General features: G+C 41.9%; 3 protein-coding genes across 8 annotated transcripts in view; 1 reads left to right on the forward strand and 2 right to left on the reverse strand.

Annotated features, from left to right (window-relative positions):
• Nucleotides 1-3,014: 3,014 nt before the first annotated feature.
• Nucleotides 3,015-7,425, reverse strand: LOC131343977 (uncharacterized). Its single transcript, XM_058375871.1, has 5 exons — nt 7,294-7,425; nt 4,033-4,392; nt 3,535-3,789; nt 3,251-3,389; nt 3,015-3,150 (listed from the first exon to the last, which is right to left on the reverse strand). Exons 1-5 carry the CDS (start codon nt 7,418-7,420, stop codon nt 3,015-3,017), a joined length of 1,017 nt encoding a protein of 338 aa, XP_058231854.1. The 5' UTR covers nt 7,421-7,425.
• A 10,138-nt stretch (nt 7,426-17,563) lies between these two features.
• Nucleotides 17,564-19,986, reverse strand: LOC131344084 (uncharacterized). Its single transcript, XM_058376045.1, has 5 exons — nt 19,876-19,986; nt 19,094-19,456; nt 18,128-18,382; nt 17,914-18,013; nt 17,564-17,781 (listed from the first exon to the last, which is right to left on the reverse strand). Exons 1-5 carry the CDS (start codon nt 19,916-19,918, stop codon nt 17,700-17,702), a joined length of 843 nt encoding a protein of 280 aa, XP_058232028.1. The 5' UTR covers nt 19,919-19,986; the 3' UTR covers nt 17,564-17,699.
• Nucleotides 19,987-21,304: 1,318 nt separating this feature from the next.
• The window catches only part of nek11 (NIMA-related kinase 11), a 52,013-nt gene continuing 51,579 nt past the window's right edge, over nt 21,305-21,738 (forward strand). For all 6 annotated transcript variants that reach the window (XM_058375901.1, XM_058375902.1, XM_058375903.1 and 3 more), the window contains exon 1: nt 21,305-21,430. The gene's annotated coding sequence lies outside the window, so the exon portion shown is untranslated. The remainder of the gene's footprint in view (nt 21,431-21,738) is intronic.

Consider the following 21,738-nt stretch of genomic DNA (forward strand, 5'->3'; position numbering starts at 1 on the left):
GACCGCTCTAAACCGGTTCTGAAACAGGTTAAAACCTGGCCAGCAGGAGCCATCTCTGCTCTTCAGGACTGTTTTGACTGCACTGACTGGGACATGTTCAGGGAGGCTGCAACCAACGGCAACAGCACAGACTTGGAGGAGTACACGTCATCAGTGACCGGCTACATCGGAAAGTGCATTGATGATGTGACCGTCTCCAAGTCCATCACCACACGATCAAACCAGAAGCCGTGGATGATCGCAAAGGTGTGTGCGCTGCTAAGATCCAGAGAGTCTGCCTTCGGAACTGGAGACAAGGATGCCCTAAGAACGGCACGGGTTAAACTGTCTTGAGCCATCAGAGAGGCAAAGCGTGCACACTCCCAGAGAATCCACGGCCACTTCCAGAGCAGTGGCAACACTCGGCACATGTGGCAAGACATCCAGTCCATCACCAACTACAGGCCAGCTCCACCTGTCTGTGACAGTGATGCTTCCCTTCCAGATGTGCTGAACAGCTTCTACGCTCGGTTTGAGGCATGGAATGACATGACAGCGAGGAAGACCATCTCTCCTCCAGAGGACCAGGTGCTCTGTCTCACCACAGCTGACATGAGAAAGACTCTACACAGAGTTAAACCATGGAAAGCTGCTGGACCAGACAACATTCCTGGCAGAGTGCTCAGGGAACAGCTAGCAGATGTCTTCAGAGACATCTTCAACATCTCCCTGAGCAGCACCGTCGTCCCAACGTGCCTAAAGTCAACCACCATCATCCCCGTGCCGAAGAAGTCTCCAGTGTCCTGTCTTAATGACTACCGTCCCGTTGCACTTACACCCATCATCATGAAGTGCTTTGAGAGGCTCGTTATGAGGCACATTAAGAACCTGCTGCCACTTTCACTTGACCCCATGCAGTTTGCATATCGTGACCATTCTCCACTGAACATCGATGGGTCCATCATGGAGATTGTCAAGAGCACCAAATTCCTTGGCGTTCACCTGGCGGAGGACCTCACCTGGTCACTCAACACCAGCTCCATCACCAGAAAAGCCTAGCAGTGTCTCTACCTCCTGCGAAGACTGAGGAAGGCTCATCTTCCACCTCCCACCCTGACCACCTTCTACAGAGGGACCATGGAGAGCATCCTGAGCAGCTGCATCACTGCCTGGTTTGGGAACTGCACCGTCTCGGATCGCAAGACCCTTCAGTGTATAGTGAGGACAGCTGAGAAGATCATTGGAGTCTCTCTCCCCTCTATTACAGACCTTTATACCGCACACTGCATCCGCAAAGCTAACAGCATTGTGGATGATCCCACACACACCTCACACACACTCTTCACCCTCCTGCCATCTGGAAAGAGGTACCGAAGCATTCAGACCCGCACAACCAGACTGTTGAACAGCTTCTTTCCTCAGGCAATCAGGTATCTCAACAGAGAACTGAACTGAGCTGGACACACACACACACACACACACATACAACCAAGATCTGATCTCAGCAGAGAAACTGTACTGTGCTGGAAATGGACACACACACACTTGCACAAAAAACAAAACTGAGAACTGTGTTCCAAGAGAACTGAACTGTGCTGGGCACAGACACACACACACACACACACACACACACACACACACACAAATTGTCCTGTTTGCACGCATAGGTCACTTTACATTACACTTTACACTTTATATTGATCCTGTTTACATGTGTCACTTTAATATTTGCACTCACTGTCTACACTACAGTCGGTCTGCATGTTGTTTGTCTGCACTGTCCTGTCTTGTCATCCTGTACACTTCTGTTGTATGTCTAGTTTTCTTGCACATTAAGTATAGTTTAGTTTTATCTCTGTTTAGCTCAATGTTTGTCTGCATCACTGTACTTTGTCTTTATGTGTAGCACCTCTGGTCTAGGAGGAACGCTGTTTCACTTCACTGTGTACTGCATCAGCTATATATGGTTGAAGTGACAATAAAGCTTCTTTGACTTTGACTTTGAGGTTGGTGTCACTGACCTGCTCTACTGACAGACTGAGGAGGTCGTTCCTCCCCCATGCCATGCGACTCCTTAATTCCACTCAGGGTGGGAGAAGTCAGTGCTGACACTATTCTCTCTCTCTCTGTCCTGGACTGTACAATAAACTATACACCACACACAGTACACTCTGGTTTATACAGAACTCTCAGTAAACTGAGATTTGCACAGGACTCATAAACACGCAGTTTTTGCTCATCATCTCTCTATATCTATAACTTTAAACACTTGTTTTTGCACATTACTTATCTTGTATTCCTCTAATTCTCTATATTTATTCCTTAAATCTCTGTATTTAGTATTTTTGTCTGCTATATTTTGTTAAATTGTGTAATGTTTTTTGTTATATTTTTTGTTATATTTTTGTACCCTTAAATTCAAGTATTTTAGTATTTTTTGTTATATTTCTTCCTATTTTATCTATTGCTTGTGGATACTGCTGGAAGCTGTAAACTTCCCTTTGGGATGAATAAAGTATCTATCTATCTATCTATCTATCTATCTATCTATCTATCTATCTATCTATCTATCTATCTATCTATCTATCTATCTATCTATCTATCTATCTATCTATCTATCTATCTATCTAATAATTTTTCTGTGCAATATTCTTGTTTTTTTTTTTTTTTAGAATTTTATACTTGTTTATCGTATCTATTTCTGTTAAGTCAAGTGCTGTGGTTTAATATATAATTATATACAAAAATTTGTTTTTTTAGATCATAAATGTATAAATGTTGAGTGTAAAAGCTGCACGCACTGCGTCCACATGAGTAACGGCCCACTTCCTGTCCAGTTTATAAAAAAACAGTAAACTTGTAAATTATAATCAACTGTTCTTGTTTATAACCCAGCTTACAAAATGCTAAAAATTTGTTAAATACAAAACACAGGAAGTGTGTATGCTGTGTAAAATGTTTATTTTTAGCTGACAGGAAATTAACATGTTTTTAAGCTGAGCATGAACTGTGAAACTGAGATCAGCTCATTGCTATTACACATTAGCATAGATTGCAGAATCTTCCTCCTGCTGCTGGACGTTAGAGTAGATTGCAGAATCGTCCTCATTCTTCTGGACATTAGATTCAGTGGCAGAATCATCCTTCTTCTGCTGCTCGGTGTGGACACTCCTGCAATCACACAGAAACCTGTTTATGAAGCACAGACGATGTGAATTGCTGTTAAAAGTCAAAATTATATGATTTAATATGAGACTGTGTAGAGTTTTACCTCCTGTTGTGAATCACAGCTCCTATGATGACTGAGACGACGACAATCGCTCCTGCGGTCACACAAACAATGACCCAGATTGACCAAAGTTCAGGATTTTCAGTGTTTTCAGGGATTTCAGGATCGTCATCAGTTAAATCTAGTAATATTTAAAACATTAAATATCAGTAAATATTATCTGAACATGTCACTTGTTATAGAAGTGTAAGTGCACATCATGATCAAATTATTTCCATCAGTAATCATTTGAGACATTCAGGAATGTTGTGATCAGATGGACTCACCCTTGACATGAAGGCTGATGGTTTCAGATCCTGACGTCTCGCCGGTTTTCCAAGTGCAGGTGTATTTCCCAGAATCCCTCACGGTTACAGCAGGAAAGTGAAGAACAGGTCCTGATGTATTTAAGGGCTGGTTGTTCTTAGACCACACAAACTGTGAGGAAGTGTGTGTACAGTTCACATCACACCTCAGATTTAACGAGTCTCCTTGTTTAAGGGTTCCGTTTCCACTGAGCCTGATTAGTGACACCTTTAAATCTTTTTCAGAGACCAGGAAAGACTCCACGTCAGTGACTCAGGATTTCTCACACAGATAAAAATCTAGTTATTGAGTAATAAACATCAGTTACATGAGATTTGTTCTTCCAAATTTAAACTGGACTGAATTTACCTTCACAAGAAAAATGACCTAAAATTATTTACTTTATTCCTTTTGGTGAGGAAAGTAAATGATGTAGATGATAAATTATTTGGATCATTATTTTAATCTTTAAAATTTACCTGTACCTTGTAGAGTCACTCCAGGTTTACCTGTGAATCTGCCATTGGTCACATTAGTTATAAATCTGAATCTGTACTCTCCAGAATAACTGAACTGTACATTGTGGATTAACAAAGTGCAGTCTGATTTGTCGTCTCCAGTGAACTCAAAGTCTGACTTGGTGTTTGATAAGCTGTTATAAACATACGGTGGGTTTAGACACACATCTGTGTTTGAGTTCATCGAGCACCAAAGCTTTTGTTCCACCTGATGATTTTGTGGATAAGAATAACTACAGGGAATGGAGACACTGAATCCTCTCACAGCACAGATCGGTTTATCAGGATATTTCACACTCCATCTGTCCTGAGTGAGAACACCTGTGTAGAGAAATAAATGGAGATTAAAAGAGAGTGATAAAGTTATACTGATGTATTGTTAATTTGTTGTATGTTTTCAAGTTCTTGTCTGTTATTTCTTATTACTGCACACTACAGAATACATCGTATTGCCAAAAGTTTTGGAACATCTTCCTTTACATGCACATGAAATTTAATGAAATCCGTAGGGTTTAATATGGAGTTGTCCCACCCTCTGCAGCTATAACAGCTTCAGTGATGTTGGACAAGAAGGTCTGGCTCGCAGTCTCCGCTCTAATTCATTCCAATGGTGTTCTATCAGGTTGAGGTCAGGACGGTTCTCCATTGGAAAACCCAGACTCGTCCATCGGATTGCCAGACAGAAGTGTGCCTGGTCACTCCAGAACATGAACACCCCAGAACTGCTTTAGAGTCCAGTGGTGGCATGCTTTACACGACCCTTATTTGCCCCTGTCGGCAAATTGTCTTCACCAAACACCTAGTTACAAGACAGTCATAGTCTCTCATATGGGGTTTCTGTTCAAAAAGCAGGCAATAAGTGGGGGCTGCTCACCAGGACAGGATGGGTGGAGCAGGGTAGGGCTCAGGGCTTGGCATATGGTCTGGAGCAGGGCATAGATCAGGGTTTGGAGCTCGGAAAACTGTGCTGGAGGCAGTAGTAGATGTTTGGCTCTTCTTAGTAATGACCTGTGCAAACAGGGAGAGACATTCCCTGTTTCCCTTCCTGTGGCATTGCAGAGTTTGGCCTGTCAGACAGGACAGCAAGAAGCCAAGCCACTGTTCTTTATTCTTGGGGTCCAACAGGCTTTCAAATAAAACTGGTCCTGAAGCTCAAAGCCTTGGACCAGGTCCTTGTCATTGTCGAAGGGGGGCAGGGGTTCCAGGTCGCACCACTGCTATAAGTGAATGGAGTCAGGTGCTTTCTTGCCATTTACCATTCTTGCCCCTGTTGCATCCAAGTTTTGATGACGTATCCAATCAAAACAATGAAAACATGGCTACTGTGACACACATGAACCATTATAACTGAATCACAAAAGAAGAATGCAACAGTGTGTTGATGTCAGTGTGTAAGCAAGGGTGACTACCAAAAACAAACTTGTACTCAAAAACTCTCATCACAACAATACTATAGATTGTTTATTAATACAAATAATCCAATGTAACAATTTATGTTATCAAACCTTCCTCAAAAAAGAGATATTGATAGACAGCCAATCCTCTATAAGGCCTAATACTGTCAGGGATGGCAGGTGAGGACCCAAATGTAGAACACAGTCCAAGTTCAAACTTAGAGTCTTTATTAAGAACGGCACAGAAAAATGGCAGAGTTCTCAGACAACACCAATAGAAAAAAAGGAAAAAAAAACAGGATACAGCAGGCTGGTAGAATCAGTAAAAGAAACAACCGCATACAATCCAATAATCCACAATCCAGAGAACAGGTTAAACGTAGGACAGAGTCATTAACAGCATACAGTCCAATAATCCAAATCCAGAGAACAGGTTAAACGTAGGACAGAGTCATTAACAGCATACAGTCCAATAATCCAAATCCAGAGAACAGGTTAAACGTAGGACAGAGTCATTAACAGCATACAGTCCAATAATCCAAATCCAGAGAACAGGTTAAACGTAGGACAGAGTCATTAACAGCATACAGTCCAATAATCCAAATCCAGAGAACAGGTTAAACGTAGGACAGAGTCATTAACAGCATACAGTCCAATAATCCAAATCCAGAGAACAGGTTAAACGTAGGACAGAGTCATTAACAGCATACAGTCCAATAATCCAAATCCAGAGAACAGGTTAAACGTAGGACAGGCAGAGTCATTAACAGCATACAGTCCAATAATCCAAAAAGAAAATTACATAAATACTCTGCAAATTCCATTACATATAAAACACAGCTCACTCAAAAAAGCATACTCCAAACAAAAGTTAATTTCACTACAATCATAACCCTCATGCAAATAAATAGTTAATGTGCTTTAAAGCATCAGTATTGTACATAAAGTGTACAAAGTTTGGCTGGCAACACAGGGCTGGGAAGTGATGTACAAACAAAGAAGGGACAAAAAATAGAAACAAAAGGAAAAAAAACACCAGACTAGCCAGTTCAGTTTGCAATTAAGACTTAATTGCACTGGAGGCATACAGTGCACACATGCAGGGACTGACTAGCTGAGGAGTAACAGCAATCAACTAAAACTGCAACACAGCCATCAATCCCAAACTACTTTCAGAGGATATTCAGGATCAAGGAAGCATGACCAACGACTTACAAATCCACAATGTTTACGTCTGCTCACCCAGGCCATGTCTGTGCACAAACAAACAAGGAAGTGCTACCAAACGCTTCCACACAAAAGATCGGAGTCCATCTCCTAGCCTCCTTTCAGGTGCCTGCTTAAAAACCCTCAAACTACCTACATGGCCATGCATTCTTCTAATAGCCACCTTCCAGGCTACAAGTGGGTCACTAGATTGATTAAGCTTATTTATTTCAATTTATTTTAGAAAATGGGTGTTAATTTCATCTACATTTGTGTGATCTGTCACAAACGGTGTGATGTTCTTAATTGTTTAACAAATCTCTTCATAAATACAGTAAAGTTCTGATCTATCATCTCATATTCATCTTTTAATCTCAAACCCGGTCTTCAGTGTTCAGCACCAACAAAAGAACTGGTGTCATGTTCTAATACTTCATATAAGCTGATCTTAATACTGCACTGAGAATTGTAATGATGGCAGCTACAGTCATTAATGTGCTTTTATTTCTTATTAATCATCATGTTATTAACTCAGAAATGCTGAAAAATACTTAAAAATCATCATCAGGAACACTTTATCAAAAAACAAGGAATAGTTAACTAGCATTTTGTTATTTCATACCAGACAGCGTGAGCAGGATCAGAGCCATGTACAGCATCTTCATCTCTTCTTCAATAAGAAGTTCACATTTATCTGTGTGTATATTATCAGATATTCTGAGCTCACTGACTTTGGTCACTAAAACCATTTCCTGGCCATAACCCTCAAAACTATGTTCCACCAAGTATAGCTTCAACCTCAAACACCAGGAAATGGTGAGAAGAGAGTGGGGGGGTTAGTGCACACACACAAACACACACACACAGACACTGCTGATGTTCACACATTATGCTGTGTATCATTCAGTGTGAACACACCATTCTTTTACTATTTTCTACTATTTCAAGACACTAAACTTATACTCTTAGAATAACAAGACTGTAATAAAATAAAAACAATAACATAAATATATTTTAAAAAGTGTCACTGTTAGTGTTCCCTAACCAGAAGCATGGTTCAACAGCAAGGGGAGGAGTCTGCTCAGAACACGTGATTCTGTGTTTAAAGCAATACAAAGCTAAGGACCAAGTTGTCCTAGTGACATAAAGTGCATAGTGTGCAGCCTCGTGCAAACCGTGCAAAACAAGACATTGCAGACAGACAATACAAAACAATACAGGACAGATACATAAAATAAATTCATGTGACAAGTGATAAAGTCTCACTGGCTACAAGGACAGATACACAGCCACAAACCTCACAGTAGCATACTGCCTGACACTATGAAACATTTCTTTTTTCACTTCCACCACTAGATCATAGTGAGCTCACCCTCCATCCTGTACTACTAGACAGGACGAACCCATTCAGCTGCAGTAGCTTCAGGTCATATCTATCCTACACAGAGTCAAGGTGAGGAAAGCATCTGGAGTTACTGGAACCATCCTGAAGGTCTGCGCTGATCAGGAAGTAGAGGTATTTAATCTATCTTTAACCTTTCCCTGATTCAGTCAGCACTTGCCACCTGACTCTGTGCAGGCCAGTCAAGTTCCTCCACATCAAACTCACTCATCCATGTCTTTATGGAGCTTGCTTTGTGCACTGGTGAGCAGTCATGTTGGAACAGAAAGGGGTCATCCCCAAACTGTTCCCACAAAGAGCATGAAATTGTCCAAAATGTTTTGGTATGCTGAAGCATTAAGAGTTCCTTTCACTGGAACTAAGGGGCCAAGCCCAACCCTTTAAAAACAACCCCACACCATAATTCCCCCTTCACCAAACATTACACTTGGCACATTGCAGTCAGGCAAATACCTTTCTCCTGGAAACCACCAAACCCAGACTCGTCCATCAGATTGCCAGACAGATTGGTCACTCCAGAGAACATGGCTCCACTACTCTAGAGTCCAGTGACAGAGTGATATACACCACTGCCTCCAACACTTTGCATGCACTTGGTGATGTAAAGTTTGGATGTAGCTGCTCAGCCATGAAAGTCCATTCCATTCCAAGGAGATTTGAAGATGGCGGCATGGCAGTGGCAAGCAATAGTAACTCCAGATCAAAATAATGCTATTGTCCTCTTATAGCTCAACTACCATGGCATATGGACACTACTAAAATGTGGAAATCATGCACCAGTCAATGTGCATTATGACCTACAGAAAAAGCTTTGTGATCTCGGCTTGCTTTGGAAAACAGGCCCTGAGTCCTCAGCACCACCCAATGCCGGTGGCCGAGAAAGGAGTCGATGGAAGTGGTGCGCGTGAAAACGGAAGCATGGCAACAGAGCAGGTGTCCATGCTAGGCTAAAAACAAACCCTAGCCGGCCGGCACTCCCCTACATACTTTTATCCAACGTCTGTTCCATGGACAATAAACTGGACTGCATCTGACACCAGCAAACTACATGGCATGAGTACAGAGACTGCTGTGTTTTTGTTTTTACAGAGTGTACAGTGTATATTCTCCCCAGCGCTAATGCTAAGGAGACTCTGTGTGAGCTCTAAGGAGCTATCAGCGATCTGCAGAATGCTCACTCAGACGGACTGTTTATTATCACCAGAGATTTCAACCATGCAAATCTCAAGTCTGTTCTCACTAAATTCCATCAACCTGGCCATCAGTAGCCATCTCTGCTCTTCAGGACTGTTTTGAGTGCACTGACTGGGACATGTTCAGGGAGGCTGCACCCAATGGCAAAACCACAGACTTGGAGGAATACACGTCATAAGTGACCAGCTACATCAGCAAGTGCATTGATGACGTGACTGTCTCCAATTCCATCACCACACACTCCAACCAGAAGTTTTGAATGTTTTTTTTTTAAGGAAAAGTGTGGGGATGCTTTCGTCTTACAGCAAACAAGGAAATATGTTTTTTGTACATTCAACATTTATGCTTTTGTGTTGCTCAATGAAAGAATTAATTAAAGTTCTACTTACAATTAAATTAAAGTCAAAAATCTCATTTATTATAAAATCGCATTATTTTCTTGCATGTCAGCTTGGGACCAAACAAAATGTTTATATTTATGTTTGTATATACATTTTATATAAATTTACCGGACATTTTGCACCCCTTTGCCTACCTAGCTATATACAGTGAGGGAAAAAATTATTTGATCCCCTGCTGATTTTGTACGTTTGCCCACTGACAAAGAAATGATCAGTCTATAATTTTAATGGTAGGTTTATCTGAACAGTGAGAGACAGAATAACAACAAAAAAATCCAGAAAAACACATTTCAATAAAGTTATACATTGATTTGCATTTTATTGAGTGAAATAAGTATTTGACTCCTTTGCAAAACATGACTTAGTACTTGGTGGCAAACCCTTGTTGGCAATCACAGACGTCAGACATTTCTTGTAATTGGCCACCAGGTTTGCACACATCTCACATCTCAAGGAATTTGGGCCCGCTCCTCTTTGCAGATCCTCTCCAAGTCATTAAGGTTTTGTGGCTGACCCTTCAGCTCCCTCCACAGATTTTCTATGGGATTAAGGTCTGGAGACTGGCTAGGCCACTACAGGACCTTAATGTGCTTCTTTTTGAACCACTCCTTTGTTGCCGTGTTTTAGGTCATTGTCAGGCTGGAATATCCATCCATGACCCATTTTCAATGCCCTGGCTGAGGGAAGGAGGTTCTCACTCAAGATTTGATGGTACATGGATCCGTCCATCGTCCCTTTGATGCGGTGCAGTTGTCCTGTCCCCTTAGCAGAAAAACACCCCCAAAGCATAATGTTTCCACCTCCATGTTTGACGGTGGGGATGGTCTTCTTGGAGTCATAGGCAGCATTCCTCCTCCTCCAAACACGGCGAGTTGATGCCAAAGAGCTGGATTTTGGTCTCATTTGACCACAACACTTTCACCCAGTTCTCCTCTGAATTATTCAGATGTTCACTGGCAAACTTCAGATGAGCCTGTACGTGTGCTTTCTTTAGCAGGGGGACCTTGCGGGCGCTACTGGATTTCACGGCGTAGTGTGTTACCAATTGTTTTCTTGGTGACTATGATCCCAGCTCCCTTGAAATCATTGACAAAATCCCCCAGTGTAATTCTGGGCTGATTCCTCGCCGTTCTCATGATCATTGAAACTCCATGAGGTGAGATCTTGCATGGAGCCCCAGACCGAGGAAGACTGACAGTCCACTTGTGTTTCTTCCATTTGGGAATAATCGCACCATCTGTTGTCACCTTCTCACCAAGCTGCTTGGCGATGGTCTTGTAGCTCATTCCAGCCTTGTGTAGGTCTACAATCTTGTCCCTGACATCCATGGACAGCTCTTTGGTCTTGGCCATGATGGAGAGTTTGGAATCTGATTGATTGCTTCCTTCTGTGGACAGGTGTCTCTCATACAGTTAATGAGCTGAGATTAAGAGCACTCCCCGAGAGTGCTCCTACTGTAATCTCAGCTCCTTACCTGTATAAAAGACACCTGGGAGCCAGAAATCTTTCTGACTGATAGGGGATCAAATACTTATTTCACTCATTAAAATGCAAATCAATGTAGAACTTTTCTGAAATGTGTTTTTCTGGATTTTTTTGTTGTTATTCTGCCTCTCACTGTTCAAATACACCTACCATTAAAATTACAGACTGATCATTTCTTTGTCAGTGGGCAAATGTACAAAATCAGCAGGGGATCAAAAAATTTTTCCCCCACTGTATGGTTGAAGTGACAATAAAGCTTCTTTGACTTTGACTTTGACTTTACACTCTGTTCTAATCTGAAGGTCACACGAAGTTTGGAGGTCTGTAGCTATTAACTCTGCAGAAAGTTGGCGATGCCTGTGCACTGTTTGCATGCCTAAGTGCTTGATTTTATACACCTGTGGCCATGAAAATGATTAGAACTCCTGAATTCAATTATTTGAAGGGATGTCCCAAAACTTTTGGCACTGTAGTGTATGTAAGAATACTGTTGGTGGATTTAACCAGTATAGTACACATGTGTAAATTAGCAGTATATAATAAATATGAATAACCTTGTGAGTCTAAAAAAGGTGTTAATAGTTTATAGCTGTAGTGCAGTGTGAGTTTTATCACCTGTCACACACGTGAGCTATTATACAATGTTGTATTGTTGTATTATATAATGTATTGGAGAATGAGCTCTGCTGACTCTGTAGTGTGTTGTAGAGTGGGTGAGACTTATTGTCCATGATGGAGAGCACTGACTTAAACATTTTCAGTTTGTGTTCAAAGATAAATCCAGCTTTGCAAATTGGCTTGTTAATCCTGCTGGCATCCCTGGCACTGATGCTGACCCCCAGCAGACCATAACACAGTAAATGGTAATCCTCACTACAGACTGGTAGAAGATCTCCAGCATCTTGTTACAGACATTGAAAGATCTGAGCTTTTTCAGGACATAGAGTCTGCCTATCCCCTTATTGTATACAACATCAGAGTGGGTCCTCCAGTCCAGTCTGTCATTTAAGTGTACACCCAAATACTTGTAGTTATCAATTCCAACCTCCTCACCCATGATGGTTATGGGCTCGATCAAAGTTTAGTCCTCCAAAAGTCCACCACTATTTCCTTCTACTTAGACTCCTGTCCATCCCAAATAACCCCACCACTGCAGGGTCATCAGTGTCATCAAACTTCTGCAGGTGGCATGATTCAGAGTTGAACTGAAAGTCTGAGGTGTACAGCATGGACAAAAATGGAGACAGGACAGTTCCCTGAGGTGCTCCTCAGTTACTGATGACTGTGTCAGACAGGGACCCAAATCACAGAAACTGGGGCCTGCCTGACAGGAAGTCAGCAATCCAGGAGATTGTGGTTGAGCTGACACCCATTCTAAGCAGCTTCTCACTCAGTAGGAATGGTTGGATGGTGTTGAAGGCACTAGAAAAATAAAAAAACATGATCCTCACAGTACCACTGCTGCCATCCAGGTAGGAGTGAGCATGCTGCAGCATTGTCCACACCCACATGAGGCTGGTAATCACGTTGTTAATCATGATGGCGCACAGATGGCAGCCACAGTGTTTCAGTGCGCTCTACTTTTTCTTGTTTTGTGTTGTCCTTCAGTTTTCTGCCACCATTCTGGTGGTTTCTATTCCAGGGAAGAGCTCATGAACATCAGAGCTACTACCCCTGTGGACTTATTTCCGAGTTTTCTGGCTTCTACTGCGGATTTACTGGCTATTCTGATCAAGGAGGCACGTAACAAAGTGAAGCCCTGCAGAAGAGGGAAGTGCTCAGGTGTGCTTGTTACACACTGCACTCCCCGGGATATTCCTCTCTAACGTGCGCTCACTTTGCAACAAAATGGACAAGCTGACTCTGCAGATGAGCAAAAACAAAGACTTTCCTATGTCTTGTGTTTTGTGTTTCATGGAAACGTGGCTGTGTGATCTTATACCGGACTCTGCGCTACAACTGGGTGGATTTAATCTTTTTAGAGTGGACAGACACACAGAGCTTTCCAGCAAAATGAAAAGTGGTGGAATCTGTTTCTATATTAACAACAGCTGGTGCAACGATGTGAAAGTACTCTCAACTCTGTTCCCCAGACCTGGAGGCCTTCATCATTAACTGTAAGCCCTTTTACTCGCCCCGTGAGTTCTCCTCATTCATTCTCGTCGGTGTTTACATCCCACCGCAAGGCAATATGTGCGAAGCGCAGCACGTGCTGGCTGACGCCTTGGTTATTGTCCTAGGAGACTTTAACAAAGGTAATCTCTCCCACAAACTGCCCAAATACAAGAGAGGGGAATGTACCTTGACCATTGCTACACCACCATCAGCTGTGCTTATCGTGCTGTTCCCTGTGCTGCACTAGGCCATTCTGACTACATCATGGTGCATTTGATTCCTGCATACAGGCAGAAACTCAAACTCTGCAAACCTGTCGTGAGGACATCAAAGGAGTGGACCAGTGAGGCTGTGGGGGAACTACAGAGGTGTTTGCATTGTACAGACTGGGACATTTTTAGATCCTCCACCAACAGTCTGGATGACTACACAGACACTGTGACATCCTACATTAACTTCTGTGAGGACAGCATCATTCCATTGTGCACCAGGGTGAGTTATAACAATGACAAACCCTGGTTCACAGCTAAACTCAGACAGCTTAGGTCAGAGGAAGAGGCCGCATTCAGAAGTGGGGACAAAGGACAATACAAGGAGGCTAAGTACAGATTTAGTGAGGAGGTGAGAAGAGCTAAATCAGAGCATGGCTAAAGAATGAAACAGCAATTCCGAACCAACGACTCTGACTCTGTCTGGAAAGGGCTTAAGGCGATCACCAACTACAAGCCTAGAACCCCCCACTCTGTGAACATCCTGCACCTGGCCAACAACCTGAATGAGTATTACTGCCACTTTCAGAGACAATGGGACAGACCTGACCTCCCCCAATCCTGCCCGCACCAGCCATTGATCAGCAGTAGCCCCCCCTCCTACACTGGATCACCCACACATCTCCACACCTCAGCGCCACTACCCCCCTCACCCCTGACACCTCTCACCATCAAAGAGGAAGATGTGATAGGCTGTTTAAATGTCTGAACACCCACAAGGCTACAGGCCCAGACTCCGTCTCCCCCTCCACCTTGAAGCACTGTGCCAATCAGCTGTCCTCAGTGTCCACTGACATATTTAATACCTCACTGGAGACCGGCCATGTGCCAGCATGCTTCAAGACCTCAGCCATCATACCAGTCCCCAAAAAGACAAGGATCACAGGACTTAATGATTACAGACCCGTCACCCTGACTTCTGTGGTCATGAAGTCTTTTGAGTGCCTCGTGCTGTCCTACCTCAAGGACATTACAGACCCTTTCCTGGATCCACTACAGTTCGCCTACAGAGCCAACAGATCTGTAGACAATGCTGTGAACATGGCCCTCCATTTCATCCTCCAACACCTAGACTCCCCAGGATCCTATGCCAGGATACTGTTTGTGTTTCAGCTCTGCGTTTAACACGATTGTCCCAGCTCTACATAGAGACAAGCTCTCCCAGATGAATGTGCCTGACTCCATGTGCAGTTGGATCATGGACTTCCTGACAGAGAGATGGCAGTTTGTAAGGCTGGGTAAGCATGTCTCTGACTGCCGGAACATCAGCACTGGATCCCCCCAAGGCTGTGTCCTTTCTCCTCTGCTATTCTCCCTGTATACCAACGGCTGCACATCTGGTCACCAGTCTGTCAAACTCCTGAAGTTTGCTGAAGACACCACTCTCATCGGCCTCATCTCTGATGGGGATGAGTCTGCCTACAGGAGTGAGATGGCTCATTTAGTGTCATGGTGCAGCATGAACAACCTGGATCTCAACTCTCTCAAGACAGTGGAGATGATAGTGGATTTTAGGAAGGACCCAGCCCCCCTCCCCCCGTCATCCTTTATGACTCTCTGGTGACATCTGTTGAGTCCTTCCGCTTTCTGGGCACCACCATCAACCTGGAGCTCAAGTGGGAGAAGAACATCAGCTCTCTCACTAAGAAGGCTCAGCAGAGGATGTATTTCATGTGGCAGCTGAAGAAGTTTCTCCTCCCTGAGAAGATGCTGGTGAACTTCTACACTGCCATCATCGAATCTATCCTCATATCCTCCATCACAGTCTGGTTTGCTGCAGCTACAGCCAGGGACAAGGCCAAGCTTCAGAGTGTCATCCACTCTGCTGAGAAGGTGATCGACTGCAGTCTTCCATCTCTCCAGGAGCTGTACCTCTCCAGGACTCAGAGACATGCAGCCAAGATCGCAGCCGACCCCTCTCATCCCGGAAACAAACTTTTTCAGTCCCTCCCCTCTGGCAAGAGGCTCCGGACCATCAGGACCAGGACCTTACGCCACAAGAACAGTTTCTTCCCCACTGCAGTCAGCCTGCTGAACAGTGCCTCACTTACCCCCAGATGACCCCCCCCAACCCAGACACTCACTTCCACATTCTAAATTGCACTACTGTTCATTCAAACTCACACTTTTGTACACAATACTTATCTCATACTACATTGTGTACATACCTCACATCTGTATATATGTTACAGTCACTTTCACTTTTTACGTTTTTCTGTTGCACTAATTTTCATACGAGTCACCTTATACAGTATTTACCTGTGTATATGTTTGCACCTGACACCAAGAAAAATTCCTAGTACTGTAAAGTGCTCCTTTGCTGTACCTGGCAATAAAACTTTTTCTGATTCTGATTCTGATTCTTCTAAGCATACTGCAGTGGGTCCAGTGCAGGTTTCAGGTGGGACCAGGTGGGCTAAAATTATTCTCTCCAACTCCTTCATGACATGAGACATCAAAGCAATCGGTCTGTAGTCTCTGAGGCCAGATGGGGTGGCTTTCTTAGGTATTGGTACTAGATTAGATGTTTTCCATAATACCTGTACCCTCTCCTGTGTCAGACTTAGGTTGTAGATGTGTGTGACTCTCTGTAAAACTGGACATTATATTTTGCCTTATATACACTTCTACAATATATTTATATATTTATCTTACATATGCACACTGTACATACTATACTCTTTTGCAACACCATTTCAATGTTGACTTTAGCAGGCTTTTTTATCTACATATGGTGTCACCTAGACAATACGCATCTTTCATCAGGTGAAGAAGCACAACAGAGGCTCTACTTTTTTTAGGCACACTCACCTCCCTCCTCACTTGCTGAGCAACTTGTATTGGTCAGCATCACTGAGCCTCCTGACCTACAGCACCTTGTTGAATTTTATCAGCTGCACAGAGGATGGACCTGTGAGGGTGGTAGAGCATGTCATCGTTATGACACCACCCCTATCAGAGACATCTACACTGGCCGACTCCAGAAGAGAGCCAGCTGTATTATAATGGACTCAACTTGCCCTGAACATTACCCTGTTCCCCCCCCTGCCTTCTGGGAAGACATACAGACCAATAAAAACAAATACTAACCGGTTAAAAACAGTTTCTTCCCACAGGACATCAAATCTCCCTTCCTCCTCCTCTCCTCTCACTTCCAAACACTAAGGTGCAATAAACCCCTACCTCCTAAATGTAGTGCAGTAAAGCCACCCCCTGCCCCACCAATATACCACACACATACACTATACTGCTTATTGTTTGTTTACTTATTTGCATGACTATTGGATAATATTCTATAATTTGTGTTCCTTTGTGTTTATTCTGTTTCATATTTATGCCTCTATTTAGACTGCCAGTTCTTTAGAGCGAATTGTTTTTAAAAACAATGACAGAAAAGTTTGCACACAATAAAATTTGGATGTTTTATGGTTCACACAATTTTCCTGCATATTGTAGAGTTACTCCAGGATGACCTGTCCATCTAACACTTCAGTAACAACTCTGAATCTGTACTCTCCAGAATAAACTCTACATTGTGTTCATAAAGAAAGTGCAGTCTGATTTGTCATCTCCAGCAAACGCAGAGTCTGACACCGATGCTCTTGAATCTGGAATAACATGAAGCATGACTTCTGATCTGTTAATAAATAAAGTGAGGAAATCTAAAGAGAAAGAAAGATGGACTCATTATCCTGTTTAAAACATCACTGAGAAATAACAGAAACTCCTGCAGCTTGAGAAATGCTCTCTTCCTCTCGCTCTGATGAAATAATTCTTTCTTCGAACCTCGAGTGAGAGATAAAAAGGGAACGATTGTAACCTGTAACTTATTCTCTAAGCTAAGAATATATTCTGTAACTTTAAGATCTATATTCTGGAAGATTCTGTTTGAGAGAGAGAGAGAGAGATTTATTGTTATTGTTGATGAAATAGCTTTGACTCTTTCCTATAAGTTATACAATACAGCAATGTTTTTACATTAAGACACAAAGATTCAACACACACACACACCTATTAATTGTTTAATGGTTTATTAATTGATTATGACAGTTTGTAAAATCGCTCTAGAGAAATAAGAAGCTCGGGTCGTTTCTCTTCCTGTTCTCAGTGGAAATTCCCATGCAGAAGTCTGGAATGAAGTAAGTGAGGTGTGAAAGTGAGATCAGTTCATGGTGAATGTATTGTACTGTACTGTGGTGTAGATGTCTGAATCGTCCTCCTTCAGCTGCTCAGTGTGGACGTGTCTGTAATCACACACACACTCATTTAAGAGACACAAAACACACACTGATAACAACAACAACAACAACAATAATAATAATGTGACTTTTTAAGACTGTATAAATCGTAATGTATGGAAATATTCTGAGTTTTACCTCCTGCTGTAAATCACGACAACCAAAATCAGTCCAGCTGTCACCATGACAACCATCCAGAAGGGCCATGAATTATACGTTTCTCCATAAATCATTTCATCTGTTCAACAGAAAGAACAGTAGTGAAGATTTAAATATTAAAGTCAATACAAGTTTATTTTTTTTGCACTGATTATTTTACACATTCAGGAATGTTGTGATCAGATGGACTCACCCTCGACGTGAAGGCTGATGGTTTCAGATCCTGACGTCTCGCCGGTTTCCCAAGTGCAGGTGTATTTCCCAGAATCCCTCACAGTTAGAGCAGGAAAGTGAAGAACAGGTCCTGATGTATTTAAGCTCTGGTTGTTCTTAGACCACACAAACTGTGAGGAAGTGTGTGTACAGTTCACATCACACCTCAGATTTAACGAGTCTCCTTGTTTAAGGGTTCCGTTTCCACTGAGCCTGATTAGTGACACCTTTAAATCTTTTTCAGAGAGCAGGAAAGACTCCACGTCAGTGACTCAGGACTGAGAGGGGGCTAATAATTATAATACAGTCCAGCCCTAAAGTCTGAGTCCACCACCATAAACTGTTTTGTACATATTTGTTGACTAAGTGGATTAGGGGATGTAAAATATCTGAAAGTGAAGCTAAGAAAATCGATCCAACTCTGAATACGGGACTTTTTTTCCTGTAAATACTGATTTAACTTTTGGAATTTTAATTAAGCCAAATTCTTTACCTGGACAGGTGTAAATCAGGTAACATCAGAATTGTGAGGATATTTCAGCTTACTGACTAACACTGAATAATGCTAAATGTTAAAGATTCTTCGCTTCGGACATTAGAAGGACATTCAGATATTCCTGTGCTGAAATACAAAATCTTTGAAACAAGATTGAATACTTGACTGATTTCTCTCAAACTCTGAAGTTCATGAGCTTGTTTGGTGATACATGGACGACATGTGAAATTAAATAAAATTGAAATGATCAGAAATTTATGGAAATCTTCATGTAATTAGGACTAGTGTAAAAAAGAAAAAAAAAATTATGTAACAGTCATGGACAATGGACTCAGACTTTTAGGCTCATTTGGACTCAGACTCAGACAGTAGACTCAGACGTTTAGACCCATGTCTTATTTTATAAAAATACAGATTATTCTGATCTTTATTTAATCAGGAAAATTTTACCTGTAACTTGTAGAGTCACTCCAGGATCACCTGTGAATCTGCCATCGGTCACATTAGTTATAAATCTGAATCTGTACTCTCCAGAATAACTGAACTGTACATTGTGGATTAACAAAGTGCAGTCTGATTTGTCGTCTCCAGTGAACTCAAAGTCTGACTTGGTGTTTGATAAGCTGTTATAAACATACGGTGGTTTATAACAGAAATCTGTGTTTGAGTTCATCGAGCACCAAAGCTTTTGTTTCACCTGATGATTTTGTGGATAAGAATAACTACAGGGAATGGAGACACTGAATCCTCTCACAGCACAGATCGGTTTATCAGGATATTTCACTCTCCATTCTCTGTCCTGAGTGAGAACACCTGCAAAATCAGTACAGAGGAAAAATTCAGGACTGCTGAACTCATTATAATATAATAAGCTCCACTCCGTGTCACAATACATTCATAACAAGTTATAATGAACTCAAACACACTATGCACATTTTCTATGAAGGAAGATTATAATGATAATTTATGAGCACATTCATAACACATACTTATAGTGCATCCATTCACTGCATTCAGTTACTTAACAAGTGGAATGCTTTTTCATTAGGGCTACATTTCTGAACAATCTCAGCGTGTCTATAATTAAACACTCTGTAGGCTCTGCAAGCTGAGTGATGTGCTGCTTTAATAGTATTCAGGGTATAAGCCATTAAATGAGTGTAGCATTTAATCAGTGAGCAGTTAAATATCTGAAGAATAATTCTGTCTCAGAGTGAGATGATGTTTCATACCAGACAGAGTGAGAAGAATCGTAGCCAAGTGCAGCGTCTTCATCACTTCTTCAGTAACAACTCAGCTTTGTGTTCATGAAATATGTTAAAATACACACACACACACACACGATATTTTGAAATCTGAGGAAAAAGTGAGTAACAGATTGCACTTCCTTTATTGTTGTAAAACTTCTGCTTCTTTTCTGGTTATAAAATGGTTCTAAATAAGGAACATAGTACAGAATAAAGTCAACTATAAATCACAACACTGTGGCAGCTTACTAGATACAAAATAAAACAGGGAAAATCTTTTATATCTCGAAAAGTATTGGGACACCCCTCCAAATCACTGAGTTCAGGTGTTGTTTTTCAGGGGTTGGACTCGGCCCCTTAGTTCCAGTGAAAGGAACTCTTAATGCTTCAGCTTCATACCAAGACATTTTGGACAATTTAATGCTTTTTGTGGGAACAGTTTGGGGATGACCCCTTCCTGTTCCAACATGTCTACACACCAGTGACCAAAGCAAGGTCCATAAAGACATGGATGAGTGAGTTTGGTGTGGAGGAACTTCACAGAGTCCTGACCTCAACCCCATAGAACACCTTTGGGATGAATTAGAGTGGAGACTGCACATGAATGTAATATGGAGTTGTCCCACCCTTTACAGCTGTAACAGCTTCAACTCTTCTGGGAAGACTTTCCACAAGCTTTATGAGTGTGTTTATGGGAATTTTTGACCAAGAAATGCATTTGTGAGGTGGTGATGACGAGAAGGTCTGGCTCGCAGTCTCCACTCTAATTCATCCCAAAGGTGTTCTATGGGGTTGAGGTCAGGACTCTGTGCAGGCCAGTGAAGTTCCTCCACACCAAACTCACTCATCCATGTCTTTATGGAGCTTGCTTTGGTCACTGGTGTGCAGTCATGTTGGAACAGGAAGGGGTCATCCCCAAACTGTTCCCACAAAGAGCATGAAATGTCTTGGTATGAAGCTGAAGCATTAAGTGTTCCTTTCACTGGAACTAAGGGGCCGAGTCCAACCCCTGAAAAACAACACCTGAACTTTTGGCAATATAGTGTACGAGATGAAGTGATCGAGTGCGCCAAAGAACAATACTGACCTCTAGTGGCTGAAAACGGACATACATTTCAGATTTCCGGTCATTTCTGCACTTTTAAGTCATATCGAGGGTCAAAATGTTTTTTTTTCCGTGTAATGGTATTTTTCTGATTAAACAATATAGAAATAATTTTCAACTGTATTTTTCAATACCCCCCCACACACACACTCATTAAATGAAATGAAATGATAATCTAAATGAAAGTTAATTAAATGAAACAGATGAGTGAGATTTTATTTTAAAATCTTTCACTTTACTCTTTTAATAAAAACACAACCTCCATTTCCACCTACTCACTTTCGGCGCCACCGCTTTCAAGCGTTACCATGACAACGAGGCCAACACACGGAAGCTGGAGATTTTAAATCACGGAAATCTGCTGTAAACAATTGCAATTCGATTCGATTTAGTTAAAAAAAAATTTAATTAAACACAGTAAAGTAACAGCCTTGGGTAGGTACATCATTTACACATTATGAACACATTATGAAAGCACCTTATGAATATGATGTTTGTTGTTGTTGTTGTTGTCTTGCTTTAATTTCATTGTCGACACTGAGATATGAAAAAACGGGTAACGCGGAGGTACAATTAAAATATAATGGTACCTTTAAAGGTACACAATAGGTCCTTAGGGTACAATGACGTTCCCAAAACGAGTTATAAAGCTTCTGACTAGAGCTACAAAATTGTACCCTTCAGTGTACCACCCCAGAGACGGCCATTTGTACCTTAAAAGGTAAAGTTTTGTACATTTCTTT

This window comes from Hemibagrus wyckioides, linkage group LG23, assembly GCF_019097595.1.
Source record: "Hemibagrus wyckioides isolate EC202008001 linkage group LG23, SWU_Hwy_1.0, whole genome shotgun sequence".
Classification (NCBI taxonomy): domain Eukaryota; kingdom Metazoa; phylum Chordata; class Actinopteri; order Siluriformes; family Bagridae; genus Hemibagrus; species Hemibagrus wyckioides.